Genomic DNA, 16,898 nt, shown 5'->3' with positions numbered 1-16,898 from the left:
TCAGCAGCAGTCAGAGATGCGTAATGACCGCACACATTTGGGGTTTGTGAGTACATCCGCATAATAGTGCCTCCCTCTGGTATATTAAAGTAATTGCAGTGGATAAACTTTCACCACTATTAAAAAAAAAAAACATATAAAAGGACAGTTAATTAACAGGTTATAAATGTCGAACCCACATTTCTTTAGGTTTCTTCAAGTCATTGTTATTATCCCATGAACTAATAGTATGTCCGTCTCTAGTAACTTAAGTGAAAGAGAGCGGAACTAATAACGCTTCAGTCTGTCGTCGGACAAAAAAAGGAGATGCACCCGCACCGATCTCATGTCTCTCGTCTCGTGAAATAATGTAAACGTTCTGTGGTTGTTTTATAATATATCTATAGAATATATAGACAATATATTTGTCTGTATGTTGACATGCTTATGCCGTTGATTTATTTAAATGTCTTGCTCATTACTTGCATATCTGATCTATTTTAATTGCAAATCTGTCAGAAGCTGCGTGCTGTCATTGGGCAGGAGGCCAGTTAACGAGTCCCGCTAAATTCATTTAGGATGTCGGAATTTGGCATAGAATCAAATCACTCCACAGAGACTTATAAGCAGGGATCAGCTGGTGACGGTGCTTTTAAAAAACGACTCGGTATTATTGCAACTTGTGTCGTCGGAGGGTCATTGGTCGCTCTGTATGCAGTGACCGGACCGTTTGTTGCACCAGCACTGAGGAAAGTTTGTCTCCCATTTGTACCTGCAACAACGACTCAAATTGAAAACGTTCTTAAGGTTTTGAAAACTAGATCAGGGTCTCTGGCGGATATCGGCAGCGGAGATGGACGGATAGTGAGTTTCCTTATTTTGAATATTCTTTTTTATATCCATTTGTTTTAGTAAATAAAATAAGAATTTATGTGTTTGTTTGTTTATTTATTTATTTATTTGCATTTTTATTATATGACGAATAAGAAAAGGCTTTTATAAATGTTCTCAAGAGATATAAAGTGATCACATCTTCATAATAATATTTTGTGTAAAGCTTCCTCTTTTGCATTAACAACAGTACCATGTAAATGCCATAGTATATGAATGAAAATCATTCAGCACTGTGGTATATCAGCATTGAAATACAACTGTTAGAAGATCACAGTTTGTTAATCTGTTAATAGTACTAATAGTCTTGTTCCTCTGTTTCTGGTTTGGTCTAGGTTATCGCTGCAGCAAAAAGTGGTTTCAAGGCAGTTGGCTTTGAGCTGAACCCATGGCTGGTCTGGTACTCCCGATACAAAGCCTGGATGGAAGGTGTTCATCACAACACATCTTTTTATATTTCTGACCTTTGGAAGGTGAGGACAGGTCAATCATAATCTAAATGTGGACCTTCCATTATATTTGTACCTAAATTATTAAGTATTTACAGATACAATACAATACAATCTGTATGTAATCATGCCACATGTGTTTTTTAGTATTATTTGTCTTTTCTTTCATAGGTCAGTTTTTCAGAGTACTCCAATGTGGTCATCTTTGGCGTTCCTCAAATGGTAAGATCTTCTGACTAATTTTATATATACATACACACATGTACATACAATATTTTTTACAATCTGACAGACATTGTTGTTTTCTCCACAGATGGAGCAGCTTGAAGTCAAGCTTCAAACAGAGCTCCAGAGTTCAGCCAAAGTAGTGGCTTGTCGCTTTCCATTTCCCACTTGGACTCCTGATGATGTCGCTGGAGAGGGAATTGATACTGTTTGGGTTTATAATGCCAAGACATTCAAACCTCCCATCAGAAATGATAAAGACAGTGAAAGACAAGAATTAATGACAAACTAAGTTTCTTTAAAGAAAGAATGTAAAAGAAAGAATTCCCTATGTTTTAGTAAAGAAAATAAGAATGAGTTTGTTTTTTTCTGCATTTGTATTATATGACAAAGAAAAGGATTTGATATATATTTTCTCAGAGATGTTGAGTGATCATATCCTGATAATAATATTTTATATTCTTGTTTAAAGGCCCGTTCACACCAAGAACGATAACTATAAAGATAACTATATTAGCATCCACACCAGCGGATGATATTGTCTGTTTATTCTAAGTGCATGCTCGTCTGCCACTTTAAATTCTTGATTCTGATTGTGTGTCCATGTTTTTTAGCGTTCATTAGCTGGAAAAAATCATTCTGAAAGTTATTCCAATGATATTGTTTCTCTGTGCCTTTATCGTTACAGCTGAGAACGATTTTAGACCTATCGTTATCTTTATAGTTATCTTCATTGGTGTGAACAGGCCTTAAAGCTTTTTCTCTATATTTATTTTTTATTAAGTAAAAGTACATCTTAAGTACTCATAGGGACGAATATATATGTTATGTAAATAATCCAACATTATTCCTGGAATAAATTGATCGACTCAGTATTAATATGCCACATTTGTTATAAAAATTATATCTCATACTGATAAAAGATGCATGCATATTTGATCTTTAAAACCACATTAAAACCTTAACACATCTAATTTTCATTACAAAAAAATCCCATTCACCACAAAGCCTTTCAGAGCCTTACACACCACCAAATCAACTTATTTGCATTGTGGGGACTATATCCTCATTCAAAATACAAAAATTACCTACAAAACGAGAGGCCAATAAAAAGTCAATATCCCTAATAGGAAAAGGTGTGTATGTGTGTTTGCACACGCCCAAGTGTAACAAGATTCGAAGTCCCATGCCTCACCACACCCCCTTAACGTACAGTACATACACACCAAAAAAACTGCCTCCAGTATTTTATGCTGGCATTGCGCCCTTGTTATGGTAAATTGCACTATACCATGATGCATTCGTATTGTATATTTGATTAAAAAAAACAAATAATGATTATATCTTTAAAAAATATGCTAGCATGATGCATATCGAGATGTAGTAGTTCGAATGTAAATTCATTCATCTACAATCCAGCGCAGTCACCACCGGAAAACGCCAAAAAGTGTCGCGTTCTCTGCGCATGCGCATTTTTTTTTGGCGTAAATCGATACCGTAGCAGCACATTCAGAACCAGAGGCCACAAACATGTTCAGCCGAGCAGGAATATAGTCGACCAACACGTAGCTTGATCAGCGCTATCTGTGAGCACTACACGGAAAAAGGGGTCGGGTCTGGGGTTATGCGGCGTTCATGCTTGGATCATGTTGTATTGTAGCGTTGTTGTGAGCTGATATTGTGTTTTGTTCCGCGGTGTGTGTTATGTGTTGACTGTAAAGAGGACAGTGCGTCACCGTACAAGATGGACACTGCCGAAGAAGGTAAGCTGTCTAGACACGGAGGCATTGTGGTTGCTGTCTGTTTCCATGTTGTTGCTTTTTAAATGCGCTTTGACAAAAGTATGTTTATCATTATGTGATGATTTAGCCGGGGCGCGCAATCAAATATGCATCTGTAACGTTAACTGATGTGGCCTTTTTGCAAGCTAACGAGCTAACGTTAAATGTTTTCCTGCCAGCTTGGTCTTTAGTACAGCTGTCATCCTCCAAGCACGGCCAAATAATATGAATTTGAACTTGATTTTGACTTTAAAGGACGTCATGGAAATTGTTAAAAGCACATTAGTCATGTTAAAGTAGTTTTAGCCATTATCATAACGTGTGTAACTCACGTAGAATGGTTTATTTGTGTATTTTGGCCAGGTGTAAACGCACCTGACATATGGTGAAATAAACGAAACGTAGTATATCAGTCAAATCACGTATGCCATATTTAAAACACTGCCTGAAATGAGATCCCATTGATTTTTGAACTTTATGTGTGCTGGAGTGATAGTTGTATCTCATGTTATTCAGTATTATCTAGTTAAGGTTTATGCTGTTGTAATAGGAAGAGGGCAAAGATGACCAGGAAATTGATTGGCAAGACAGCAAGCAATAATCTTGCATGTATCTACCCTTTTATTTTTTAATCAGTATCAATTGAAATTTTGAAAATCATAAAATATTAAATCTAATTTTATAATTCACATTCTTTCATTTTTTGGCAGGTACAGTGTGTTTGTTGCAACACTCATCCAGTTCATTCTCATTTAATTTAATGTGTTCTGCACATATCGGTTTTAAATGTTTATTTTGCCCATCTTTTCTGGCAGCTGATATATGTAGGGTGTGTCGATCTGAGGGAACTCAGGACAAACCCCTCTACCATCCCTGTGTGTGTACTGGAAGTATTAAGTTCATCCACCAAGAATGGTAAGAACTTTGTTCATTCAGTGACAAGTTCCCTGTACGACAACATTTTTATACCGTTTTATAAGATGCTTTTTTGGTCATATAATGTGTACATACGTGTCAGATTTTTAGAGTCCTTTGTTTTTAGACTTAGAAATGGGAAGTTAGAAGTAACATTCAATGATGACAGCTGGCTCATGTCTAAAGGCACTTTATTATTAGTTTATTGTGTCTGCTATAAAATTCAGAGTATGTAATTTAAGCAGGTAACTACACTGAACCTGGTGTCCTGCAGTAAAAATTCTAGGTGTCCTACTAAAGATGAGTCAGTAATGGCAAAAAATGGGACAGCGTGAAATGGAAAACCACTTGCAATGTAAGAAGGAGTTCCAAGCTCTGACAAACAAGAATATGATCTGATCTGAAAAAGGCCTTGCTGTTCATTAGTAAGCTTACAAGTCAACAAGTGCAGGCATTAAGCATAGTTAAGATGATTTAGTGGAAGTCTGGTTGATACAATATTGTTCAAAAGTTTGGGGTCAATAACATTCCTAAAAAGTTTTTGAAAGAAGTCTCTTATGCTCACCAAGGCCGCATTTATTTGATCGGAAACACAGTAAAAATATTATATATTGTGTATATATTGTTATATTGTGAAATATTATTATCCTTTAAATAAACTGTTTAATATTTTGCAATGTTTTAAATTGTAATGTAGTCCTGAGATCTGAATTTTCGGAAACTATTATTCCAGTCTTTAGTGTTGCATGATGCTTCAGAAATATTTTGCATTGTATTGTAATTTGCTGATTTGGTGGTCATGTAACATCTCGTATTATCAATGTTGAAAACAGTTGTGGAAACTGATGCTTTTTTTAAGGGTACTTTGATAAAAAAAACAGCATTTATTTGAAATAAAAAAATATATTTTGTAATATTATACATGTCTTTGCTGTTACTTTTGATCAGTTGAATGCATCTTTGCTGAATAAAAATATAAATTTCTTTAAACAAAGGTAACTGACTGCAACTTTTTGAATTGTAGTGTGTATTGCTTTGGCAAAAGAAGATTATAAATAGAAAATAGTGTTTTAGTTGTATTGCACATTTCTGTAACACCCTAAATCGGCTAATTTGGCATTTTCTAGAACTGAATATCTGTCAGTAGTTCTAGGTTAACCTTTCTATTGGGGCCAGTTATTTTTGTAAGGCTTTGTGTTCAGTTTTTTTGTTCTTTTCGGTTACTGAATGGAAAGCGTCAGCAACACCCATTTGACTAACTTATGAGCTCAGGGGTCCTCCTCAATGTAACAGTTCCAGCTGTTGTTATTCTTCCCATGTGGAAATGGGAAACGAAGCAGGATTTTCTGTGCTTTTTCACACAAGTCAGATCATCATCCTCACTCCCGCTTCCTGCTCCCCTCTTGTGTTTTCACAGCTTGGTGCAGTGGCTTAAACACAGCAGAAAAGAGTACTGCGAATTATGCAAGCACAGATTTGCTTTCACGCCAAGTAAGTAACCCACTCTCATTACATTCTTCAGGGGAGGTAAAGCCACGAACGGCTCTATAGAGTCACAACAGCCTCGAATGGCCTGTTCAATAGCAGCGATTGTGTGCTTCAGAGCGAAAGTGTTCTATGGGTTGATCATGTGACGTAAAAGCACGGCACTCGTGTTGTCTGACGTAGCTGCTCTTTGCTGAACTGAAACAAGGTTTTTACACCCAGAGTAAGTTGTTGCATGGCTTTACTACAATGAAAGTGTTTTGATTTAGTTTTGGTCTTTGCTTTTCAAAAGCTTTGGGAGGAATGTAAACACAAGCCCTTTGGAAAGTATTACTTCCAGTTTTCTTTGGGAACTTAATGTATTACTTAACATAGAATGACACGATTAAACAAAAAACAAAATCGCAAAATGGCTTAGTGAGATTGTTAAATCACGAAGCCTGTGATTTAATGAAATAACTATATGCGATGCATGTTTTAGAGTGAAGCGCGGCACTGTGTTCTGGTACACATGAGCAGCTCATGATTCTGTGCTTTCAGTGTGTCAAAATGGCTCGGTTCTCCGTTAAAATCACCCCAGACGAAATCCTCTCTGCATGTGCTTTGAGTTTGGGTTGTTTATGGCATGCATTTGGGTATGGAGCATGCTCAATCATCTTCCCAAACTTATAAAAAGGACTTGTACCAGGTGATGTTAACAAAAGAGAATCTTAAAGGGCTCCCTGTGGCTTTCTGCCAAAATAAAAACTTTATGGTTTAAGGTGAATGAAGAAATGAAGACAGCCATAAATATTAATATTGTAATTTTACAGTTGTAATATAAAATAAATAATTATAATATAATTTTTTCATTGGAAGTTTTACATTGGAATGCTACAGTAGTAATATTTCTTATTTTTTATGTAATATTTTTTATTTCGCAATAGTAATCTTAAAATAATAGTAAAAAAAGTATTTATTTTTTAAATAATGATTTTAAGATCACAATGTTCATCAGAAAAATAAAAAAATTCCCTAATATGCTTAAGTGATGGATAATTTTAGACAATTAGATACAAGCACTGCATCCTTGTTAACATTTTGTTTGCTCTTAAATGTTGCCATCTGTGTTTATGTGGACAATAATTGTTTTGATTCTCAGAGTTTGAAAGAGATGCTTTAGAGACGCCTCTTCCGTTCTTCTGTTTGTAGAGTTATGCTTTTGAATGCTTTTCAGAGTCATGATCTTTATTGTAGAGTCAGATATTTATTAAACAACTTTGAAAAACCCCAATAATCTTATTAATTTGTTTAAATAGTTTGCAAAGGATTATGATCATCTTAAATTTGAATTAAATTAAGTTTCTAATCCCTCATTTTCTGTACTGTATGATACACTTCCAATTGGGAAGAGCCCAAAATGTTTATCTACAATTGTAATATAAAATGCATTAAAATCCTCATCTCTTTTTTTTTCAGTTTACTCTCCAGACATGCCTTCACGGCTCCCAGTGCAGGACATTTTCGCAGGACTGGTCACCAGTATAGGCACGGCTATCCGATACTGGTTTCATTACACGCTTGTTGCCTTCGCTTGGCTGGGGGTTGTACCTCTAACAGCATGTAAGTGATGCCCAGAGGTCACAGTCTGGTACGCTCTGAGTAGTACGCTGTATTTTATCCCCATGTTGTGCATTTTATACTATGTTACTCACATAATGTTCTCCTTTTCCTGTAGGTCGCATCTATAAGTGTCTGTTTACTGGATCCGTAAGCTCTCTTCTGACTCTGCCGTTAGACATGCTCTCCACGTACGTACCAGACAGGAAAGCTCTCAAGTTTTCTCCTTAAAATATTCATTTACATTGCAGATCGGCTCATTATGAACTCTGAGCATGATGGGTTATTTCAATCCTCGCTGCTGTCTGGGGTTTAGCCGTGGACGTGGTTGCGTGGTGAATAGTAATGGATGGATATTTCAGAAGTAATGATCAGTGAATGTTCATCCTCTGCAGGGAGAACTTGCTGGCCGACTGCCTGCAGGGCTGCTTTGTGGTGACCTGCACCCTCTGCGCCTTCATCAGTCTGGTGTGGCTGCGGGAGCAGATTGTTCATGGTGGAGCCCCGTTATGGTTGGAGCAGAACCAGCAGCAACCTGCTAATGCAGCAGGACCACCTAATGAGGTATAATATCTATGTGCCATTACATCACTTTTCATCTGATTGAATGCATATCACGCTCAAATTTAATGGATTTAGAATAAACAATAGTGATTCACTAATAAAATTGTGTGATTAAAAAAAATGAACATTACAACACACTTTCTTTTTTTCCTTTAGTCGTCATTAGTACATTGGCAAGTACAAGTTTGGGGTCGATAGGAATTTCTAAAAATGTTTTTGAAAGAAGACACTTCACCAAGGCTGCATTTATCTGATCAAAAATATAGTAAAACGGTAATACTGTGAAATATTTTTACAATTTAAAATGACTGTTTTCTTTTTGAATATATTTTAAAATGTCATTATGCCTGTGATGGTAAAGCTGAATTTTCAGCATCATTACTCCAGTCTGTAGTGTCACACGACCCTTCAGAAATCATTCTAATATGCTGATTTGGTGCTTATGAAATATTTTGTATTATCAATGTTTTGTGGAAACTGTGATACATTTAGACTTTAAGCATTTCTATTCCAAATTCCATATGATCTTTTTTGACACACTATTATGCTGTTCAATAAAAAAAAATTAAAAAAAACTTTATCTAAAAAATATTATTTATGTAAAATATAAGTTTAGGCAAAAATGGCATTATGGCATTTTCAGCCCCAATTTTTTTTCTGGTGGCTTAAACTTCTGTTTATGCCTAATAAACTTTCTATTTTCATTTTTATTTTTCCACAATTTTCCACACCAGCAACTTCTGTACAGCAAAAATTACATTCCTGTTACAGCTTAAGTCAGCGAAACTTTCTGAAAGCTTGATATTCATTAGAGACCAATTATACAGGTTGTGCCATGACCCTCTTTGTTTACTTTGCTTCCTGCTTACAGTAATTATCATTTTGATTTGAGCACAACACAGTAGCCTTCCTGACCTTCTGTCATTTTCAAATCCCTCATTATCCCCTGAATCTCTGGAGACTGCACTCTTACCAAAACAGCGGCTTATTTTTTCTTGGTTTGAACCAGATGCAGTTTACCACTACTACTTCACAAACCCTCTTATGTACCGACTCCACCATAGTTGATTCCAATTTTCTTCATTATTAATATCCTATCCATTAGGCTGCTGGCCAGGGTAATGGGGGTGCTGAAAACCAGCCCATGCCCGCACCGCCTGATCCTCCAGCAGAAAACGCTGCAGCGGCTGAAGCTCCTGACCTCCCCGCTGACCCTGCGGAAGAGATGGAGCTGGATAATGAAGATGAGGAGGATGGAGGAGCCGAAGATGTGGCGGATGCCAACAATGGAGCACAGGGTATGACGGCTTTAATTAAACAAATGAAAAACTTTAAGTGGGTATAAATGCAAACTGGTGCAAAAAGCTGTTGGGCTGCAACATTGTGTTTGTTCTGTGCAGATGATATGAACTGGAATGCTCTGGAATGGGATCGTGCAGCTGAAGAGCTCACTTGGGAAAGGGTGAGATTATGTGCTGTATGGCACTGTATCAAACATCATACCAAAATCTTTCAGAGAAACTTTAAACCTGTTCTTCTCTCTTTAGATGCTTGGGCTTGATGGGTCCCTGGTTTTTCTGGTAAGTCACACAAATACTTAATTTCTCAAAAAACATCCAGATCAAAAGAACTAAAAATTTATACTTTTTTATGCTTTAGGAACATGTGTTCTGGGTGGTCTCACTCAACACACTCTTCATCCTGGTGTTTGGTAAGCATCACTGCAGATTTGTTTAAAACAAATTATTATAATATGAAAACATTAGCTATGTTTCCATCCAAAGTTTCTAATTAAACTTATGCGCAAAATTGGAATATCGCATAAAACGCATCGTTTCCATCCAGTGAGTTGAAGAGAACAAAATCGTCACTTCCTGATTAACTTGCGCTAAATATCATGAAGAAAAAAGTAATTTGCTGCAGTGGGAGAAGGCATTGTATATAATAATGTTTGTATACAATAAATTACGAGCTTCAGAGTGCGCAGATGAAACGCGGTAATGTTATCTTATTTTCGGAGCTTGCTGTTTGGGAACACAGTTCTGGGAGTTAATAATAATGGAGCACTTTGACAAGACTTTGCTCAAGCATTTTAGAATGATAAAACTAGCATTTCAGATGCTGTGCAATGAGATCAGTCCATTGGTTGATCCAGTTATGCTGTCCCATTGCAAAGTCACATGTCTTTTTTTGATGTGCATTAAGGAATTTATTCGGAAAAAGTGTTTCCATCGTAGTTTATGCACATGTTTTCTTACCGGATAAGAAATTTATCCTACTTAGTTGAGCATTTTTAGATTTTATGCGCATATGGCGTTTCCATCCAGCGGGGGTTTTTTTATGCGATTTCTCAAAATGTGCATAAAAATAAGTGGATGGAAACAGCTATTGACTATGTTTTTCAATTACAAACTTCAAATCTTAAAAACATCCATTCTCAGCTTTCTGTCCCTACCATATTGGTCACTTCTCAGTGGTTGGACTTGGTTTTGAAGAATATGTAAGTATCAAAGCATCAAACCTTTTATCCAGATTTGATTAAAAAAATTGATGTAAATGCAGTTTCAACATTGACAATTGTCAAATCTCATCTGTTTTCAGGTTCGTGCCTCGCACTTTGAGGGACTCATCACTACTATAGTTGGATATGTCCTTTTAGCCATCACACTCATCGTGTGCCATGTATCCTTAAACACTCAATAACACCTGAAATAATCACAATCTAAGTAACTACCTTCTCACAATTACCAAGTCTTCCAGGAAGTTACACACGAAATATGACTAGCGTCTTTTTTAAAAAAATTTTTTAATGAAATTGCCACACATCTACCTCCAAGTCATCCAGTTTCAGTTTATGTTGTCATCTAGGGCAGTATTACAGAAATACTCCTTCTCATATGTTAACTCATATATGTTATCTTAAAATGGGAAGTTTCTGTAATACGGCCCCTGATGTTCCTTTCCTTAATTCAGATCTCAGGGATTAGCAGCACTGGTGAGATTTCAAAGATCACGCCGCTTGTTAGGAGTCTGCTACATTGTCGTAAAGGTCAGTTACATCAGCAGTTTATATGCACTGTTCTGTAAAGCCATGTTTGCTAAACTTGAGTAACTAGAAAGGGGGAAAACGATGACTTGATAACATTGGTTGCAACAACTGTTTTTGCCAAAGATCTTTGGGATTTACTGTAATTCTATGTTCTCAGTCACATTAATGCTATAATTAGGTTACATTATCTAAGCTTAGATTACAGGCCTGGGCCTAATACACTTATTTATGCTGCTATGTATACGTTTTATATTATCTATTCGTTTAGTGTCAGTCATGTACTTTTATTGAGGCTCATATTTTGTTTCTTCCAGGTGTCTCTTCTAGTAGTCTGCTATGTATACGTTTTATATTATCTATTCGTTTAGTGTCAGTCATGTACTTCTTTTATTGAGGCTCATATTTTGTTTCTTCCAGGTGTCTCTTCTAGTAGTAGTAGAGATTGGCGTGTTCCCCCTCATCTGCGGCTGGTGGCTTGATATCTGCTCTCTGGTATTTACTTTCATTTTATCAAACTAATTCAAGGTATGCATTTCTGTTCATGTTGGCCCAAAAAGGTCTGTAATAAATTGGAGAAAGCTATTGGTTAGCAAAAAGTTAATGAGTGCACCAGTAAGTTTAGTTCAGGAACCTTAATCTTAGTATTTGTCATACAGAACAGGTTAACATTTGTTTATCTCTCTGTTTTGTAGGAAATGTTTGATGCCTCTTTGAAAGACAGAGAGTTGAGTTTTGAATCAGCCCCAGGGACCACCATGTTCCTTCATTGGCTGGTGGGGATGGTCTATGTCTTCTATTTTGCCTCTTTCATTCTTCTACTCAGAGAGGTGGGCATTTCTATATCAGTTTAATCATGCAGAAGATTTTTCAGGAGATGTTTGAGGGATGCAAGCGCTTTCCTTGTATTTCTTAGGTTCTAAGGCCTGGAGTCTTGTGGTTTCTCAGAAATCTGAACGATCCAGATTTCAACCCAGTGCAGGAAATGATACACCTACCGATATACAGACACTTGAGACGATTCATATTATCAGTGGTGAGTAAATGTTCAACTCTTTTTGAGACCCTTTTCAACGGATCCCCTTAAATTTCATGGTGATGGTAAAAAATAAAAAAATGGAGGACAAAGTATTCAATGGTTTTGCATTCTCTTGCAAAAGTATAGTTTTCCTCCGAGAAACTTTTGCATTCACTCGCAAAACTTTTGTGATGGAAGTAATACAAGGTGGGAGGAAAGCTATGTTTCAATGTTCAGGTTTCTCAAGGAACGCAGTACTTTTGTGAGAGAATGCAAAAGCATTTGATTTTTTTCCCTTCCGTCTCTTTATTTTTTCCCATCACCATGCCCCCCCACCTCTTAAATGAGAAGGTTTTTCTCTCTTTTCAGGTTGTGTTTGGCTCAATCGTTCTTCTCATGTTGTGGCTTCCTATCCGGATAATCAAACACATCTTCCCTTCATTTCTTCCCTACAATGTGATGCTTTACAGGTAAATAAAATGTATTTCCATCTCATTGTCATAAAGCCCTAAAGCTTAATATTCCTTGAGATAATTGCCTAAACTTTGTGTAAAGATTCAGAGCTTGAGGACAAGGTGCTTTTGCTTGTTTTACTGTGTAAATCCTGTCAGAGATTACAACCAGAGGAAGCAAAGTTCTCTCTCTCTGTGACTTCATGGTTACAAGGGCCATAAATGTGAAGTGCTAATTACTGCTGTCATGGCAGACCTTTGCTTCGTTACCTAATGAGTGTCAGGACTCTCTGTAGTGTCAGGTGGGCCTGTTGTATCATTTGGCAGGTGTGTTACACCTGATGTCGTCATTCACAGCAGAGCATTACTACAGTCTGATCTTGCAGAGAGCTATTAATGTAATGTCCACAACAATAATGCCATAGAAAGTCTCCTCACTCTGTGTTTGTGTAGAGTATTTTTCCCTATGTAACCCTGTTGTCCTCTCAGCAGTGTTGAGCTTTACAGTCATCACTAGGAGAGTACTTTGAACAGCTGTAGTGTTTGTTAGGGCACTGACTCAGACTTCTGCGGAAAGAGGCCATCTTTCACGTGTTGGGGGCTTTTAAATATTGTTTGAATGACTGAGAAAGCAATGTTTGAACTTCCAAACCCATATGAAGATGTTTGGACAAAAACAGAGAGATTATTCAAAATATCTTATGTAGTCATGCATTTATGGGTCATAAGGGTGAATACATGATGTCAGAATGTTAATTTATTGGTGAACTATCCCTTTAATGTTTTCTTATTTAAAAAATTTTTTTTTAGTTTTAACACTACATAACGCCCTGTTCTCTCCTGGTTCACTAATTGATGTCCTGTTGTTTAACTCCTCGGGTTAACTCTGAAATATATAATGAGTTTTTAGAACCCTGGTTTTCAATTTATGTGTAGAATAAAGGGCTGTTCACAGCAAGGACGCAAAGTAAAACTGCAAAGTTTTAATAATCATTTTAGGGAATGGGGAAGTGCACACCACTATTATTATAATGTATTTGTCGAAGTTAGAATAACTTTCATAATGATTTTTTTTTCATGCTGATAAATGCTAAAAACTTTGACAGTCTTATCAGAATTGGCTAACTTTAAATGGCTTGAGTATTTTAAAGCAGAAAATGACACAACGTCAGTGTGTGCTTAAAGTAAATAGAATGTTCGTTCATTCTTCATTGATGTGGCGCTAATAGTTATTGTTATGAACAGGCCTTAAAGTCTGTGGTTAAGCATTATTTGAAGAAAGTTCCACATTTGGTTCTAAAACATAAATGACATGGTTATTTTTAAATCGTTGTGCTTTAAAAGCATATTGTTGACGAGTTGCTACAGAACGACTACAACGCAGATAAATTACACAACAGTAAGTTCATGCACACACTAAAGGGGCAGTAGTGTTGGCTCGATTTAAAATGTTCCTATTAGTATTCAAGAATTGAAAGGATGAAATAAAATGAGCTTGTCTGGGAGTCGGTGTGAAATTGTTATTTAAAGAGGACCAAAAGGGTGGTGTAAGGCCTGGAAAAATGCTACAGATCTGATTAGATGACTCCTAGGCCATTTTATTCTAAAAACAAATTAGATGTTCCATAGGGAACTTGTGGAGGTTTAACATTATGGGTGGCCTACAAATTGATGTCATGCTCTATTGCTAAGTGAGAAAAGTGATACCAGTAGTTTCTATACAAATGTAATGACTTCCTCTCCCTCTCTCTCTCTTTCAGCGACGCTCCAGTGAGTGAGCTGTCTCTGGAGTTGCTTTTGTTGCAGGTTGTTCTTCCTGCTCTGTTGGAACAGGGACATACACGGCAGTGGCTCAAAGGTCTGGTGCGAGCGTGGACCGTGACCGCTGGCTACTTGCTGTGAGTCTCACACACATTTACCTAGTTGCTCATTACGTCCGTTAACCTCATGGACTGAAATGACTTTTCCTGGTTTACTCTGTGTTGTCCTAAAAAAAACCTGTCACTGGAACTGAAATTTGTGTTAGGGTAGCACAATCATGACAAATCATAACTGTCGAATGTTTCCGTTGATGTTACAATAACAATCATTAGTTTTGATTCAATAGCTCTTGGGTTAAAATGTATTTTTATGCCCATTTTATTCCATTATAATCCATGAATGCTGTCACTTCAGAGTGCAACTGTTTGAGCCGTGCAGTTCAGCTTGAGTTCACGTGTACAGAGTTCTGCACTTTCACAAATGCTCCTGTTAAAGCTGTCCACATTGTGGAATACATCTCTAATTTACATTATGCCTACACCTTGATTTTAATAGGAGGGTTTAGTTCACCTTTTTTTTAAATATCTTTCTTGAATTTCTTGAATCTTGAAGTTCTAATGATAATCTCAATCAACACTACGTTGTGCCACACCTTTCAGAGACTTGCACTCTTACTTGCTGGGAGACCAGGAAGACAATGAGAACAACGGCAACCAGCAAGCAAACAACAACAACCAGCAGGCCCGAAACAACGCCATTCCTGTGGTGGGAGAAGGGCTGCACGCTGCCCACCAGGCCATACTGCAGCAGGGGGGCCCAGTGGGCTTTCAGCCCTATCACCGGCCCATAAAATTCCCTCTAAGGGTACTCACAACTCTGTTCGATTGACTTTTATATTGCAGTGAATGTCGAGTTTGTGAATCTGATTTTCAGATTGAGGGTCTTTAATGTTTATTTTTCTCTTTTGGCCCCCTTTATAGATTGTGTTGCTGATATTGTTCATGTGTGTGACGCTGCTTTTGGCCAGTTTGGTGTGTCTCACATTACCAGGTGAGAGTCCAACAAATTGGGATCTTATCATTTGCTCACCCTCATATTGCTTTATAGAACATAAATGAAATAGAAGTTTAAAGAATTGTGCTGGTGGCATTGAGCTTTCAATATTCAAAAAGGATTCAAAAGCAGTTTAAGTGGTCAGCCAATTAAATTTCAAAGCTTGTGTTAATCAAAGCTATCATGCAACTTTGCCAGATTTAAAGCACAATAGTCTTATGGACCATTTTAATGGTGTTTTAAAGCTGTTTTTAAAGTTTGAATATTCAGTCCCTGTTCCTTGTAACTTCATATAAAACAGTGACCCACACAGTCTTGGAAATGTAGGTTACACTTTATTTTAAAGGGTCTTTGTTACAGTATACTTACATATAAGTACCGAGTAATAATAATTAACAACATATACTTACTATAGGGTTAGGATTAGGTTTTGGTTTATGGTTAGTTGCATGTAATTATCCATCATTTTGCTAGTATTACTTACTACAGTAAATACATGTAGTATGTAACAAGGACACTGTAAAATAAAGTGTTACTGAAATTTCTCCTTTTGTGCTCCATGGAATAATAACAATTTATATTCCTTATTATTTTTGTTAAAAGAAAATGCAGCCTTGATGAGCATAATAGACTATTACTTTAATGTTTAAAAATATTAAAATGCTGTTATTAAATGATATTTTCCTTAAAACCTTTATTTATTTATTTCTATACTGATCCGTATGCTTTCAAAGAGAGAGAGAGTATAGAAAAGTTTGTCTCAATGTCTGTGTTTGTCACAGTGTTCACTGGACGCTGGCTGATGTCCTTCTGGACAGGCAGTGCTAAGATCCATGAGCTGTACACTGCAGCGTGTGGGCTGTATGTGTGCTGGCTCTCCATCAGAGCGATCACAGTGCTGCTGGCCTGGATGCCTCAGGGGCGGAGAGTCATCCTGCTCAAGGTTCAGGAGTGGACCCTCATGGTACTGAATGCAGTGGTTTCATTGTGGCTTAAAAGGAATGGAAAAAAGAGAGGAATAAATTAGGGTTTTGGGGTTATTTTACTGCAACATACATGACTTAAAAACTATTGATTACATACAAAGGAACCAAAGACAGATGATTCCATAATGAGCCCTGTTGCTGATTTGTGTGAACTCAGATTTTGAAGACACTGATTGTGGCTGTGCTGTTGGCTGGAGTGATCCCTCTGCTCTTGGGACTGCTGTTCGAGCTGGTGATTGTAGCTCCTCTCAGAGTGCCGCTGGATCAGACGCCGCTGTTCTACCCCTGGCAGGTAAAGCACCAATAGGAGTCCTGCTCTTAAAGGCACAGTTCACCCAGAATATAACAGATGTATGATTTACTCACCTTTGTTTTTCTAGACCCCTATGGCTTTCTTCCGTGGTACACAAAAAACGTTAATTGTAAAGAATGTTCTATCTGCTTTTTTCCATGTAATGAAAGTAAATGAGGACTGGGGCTATCAAGCTCCAAAATGACACAAATCCCACCAGTAAAGGGGTCCTATTATGCTTTTTCACTTTTTCAACTTTAGTTAGTCTGTAATGTTGCTGTTTGAGCATAAAAAAAGATCTGCAAAGATACAAAGCTCAAAGTCCACTTCAAAAGGAGATATTTTATTTAACAGAAATCACTTTTCAAAAACTACAACGAATGACTCGTTTGGACTACAACG

General features: G+C 37.0%; 2 protein-coding genes across 4 annotated transcripts in view; both read left to right on the top strand.

Annotated features, from left to right (window-relative positions):
* Positions 1–290: 290 nt before the first annotated feature.
* Positions 291–2,037, top strand: LOC107746922 (protein FAM173B-like). 3 transcript variants are annotated; one of them, XM_016561270.1, is made up of 5 exons: positions 291–349; positions 499–843; positions 1,206–1,343; positions 1,491–1,541; positions 1,633–2,037. In XM_016561270.1, exons 2-5 carry the CDS (start codon positions 559–561, stop codon positions 1,834–1,836), a joined length of 678 nt encoding a protein of 225 aa, XP_016416756.1. In that variant the 5' UTR covers positions 291–349; positions 499–558; the 3' UTR covers positions 1,837–2,037. The 3 variants fall into 3 exon arrangements, with proteins under 3 accessions (XP_016416756.1, XP_016416753.1, XP_016416754.1); XM_016561267.1 differs by having other exon boundaries at positions 292–349; positions 558–843; XM_016561268.1 differs by having other exon boundaries at positions 302–518; positions 550–843.
* A 990-nt stretch (positions 2,038–3,027) lies between these two features.
* Positions 3,028–16,898, top strand: part of LOC107746911 (E3 ubiquitin-protein ligase MARCH6) — a 21,203-nt gene continuing 7,332 nt past the window's right edge. The window contains exons 1-22 of the mRNA XM_016561255.1: positions 3,028–3,307; positions 4,141–4,240; positions 5,658–5,731; positions 7,184–7,327; positions 7,443–7,515; positions 7,720–7,888; positions 8,994–9,186; positions 9,289–9,350; positions 9,436–9,468; positions 9,548–9,599; positions 10,330–10,388; positions 10,490–10,570; positions 10,869–10,937; positions 11,355–11,429; positions 11,630–11,764; positions 11,851–11,970; positions 12,322–12,422; positions 14,165–14,302; positions 14,825–15,029; positions 15,146–15,215; positions 16,001–16,182; positions 16,362–16,496. Of these exons, the coding sequence (XP_016416741.1) occupies positions 3,289–3,307; positions 4,141–4,240; positions 5,658–5,731; positions 7,184–7,327; positions 7,443–7,515; positions 7,720–7,888; positions 8,994–9,186; positions 9,289–9,350; positions 9,436–9,468; positions 9,548–9,599; positions 10,330–10,388; positions 10,490–10,570; positions 10,869–10,937; positions 11,355–11,429; positions 11,630–11,764; positions 11,851–11,970; positions 12,322–12,422; positions 14,165–14,302; positions 14,825–15,029; positions 15,146–15,215; positions 16,001–16,182; positions 16,362–16,496 (2,289 nt within the window). The 5' untranslated portion in view covers positions 3,028–3,288. The remainder of the gene's footprint in view (positions 3,308–4,140; positions 4,241–5,657; positions 5,732–7,183; positions 7,328–7,442; positions 7,516–7,719; positions 7,889–8,993; positions 9,187–9,288; positions 9,351–9,435; positions 9,469–9,547; positions 9,600–10,329; positions 10,389–10,489; positions 10,571–10,868; positions 10,938–11,354; positions 11,430–11,629; positions 11,765–11,850; positions 11,971–12,321; positions 12,423–14,164; positions 14,303–14,824; positions 15,030–15,145; positions 15,216–16,000; positions 16,183–16,361; positions 16,497–16,898) is intronic.

The sequence above is a fragment of the Sinocyclocheilus rhinocerous genome, unplaced genomic scaffold, assembly GCF_001515625.1.
Source record: "Sinocyclocheilus rhinocerous isolate Xijiao unplaced genomic scaffold, SAMN03320098_v1.1 scaffold1581, whole genome shotgun sequence".
Classification (NCBI taxonomy): Eukaryota; Metazoa; Chordata; class Actinopteri; order Cypriniformes; family Cyprinidae; genus Sinocyclocheilus; species Sinocyclocheilus rhinocerous.
This window is presented reverse-complemented; position numbering and strand designations above follow the sequence as displayed.

Coding starts and splice junctions, on each gene's coding strand:
- LOC107746922 (XM_016561267.1), top strand. Junction 844..1,205: donor GCAGCGGAGATGGACGGATA/GTGAGTTTCCTT, acceptor GGTTTGGTCTAG/GTTATCGCTGCAGCAAAAAG. Junction 1,542..1,632: donor TCTTTGGCGTTCCTCAAATG/GTAAGATCTTCT, acceptor TTTTCTCCACAG/ATGGAGCAGCTTGAAGTCAA.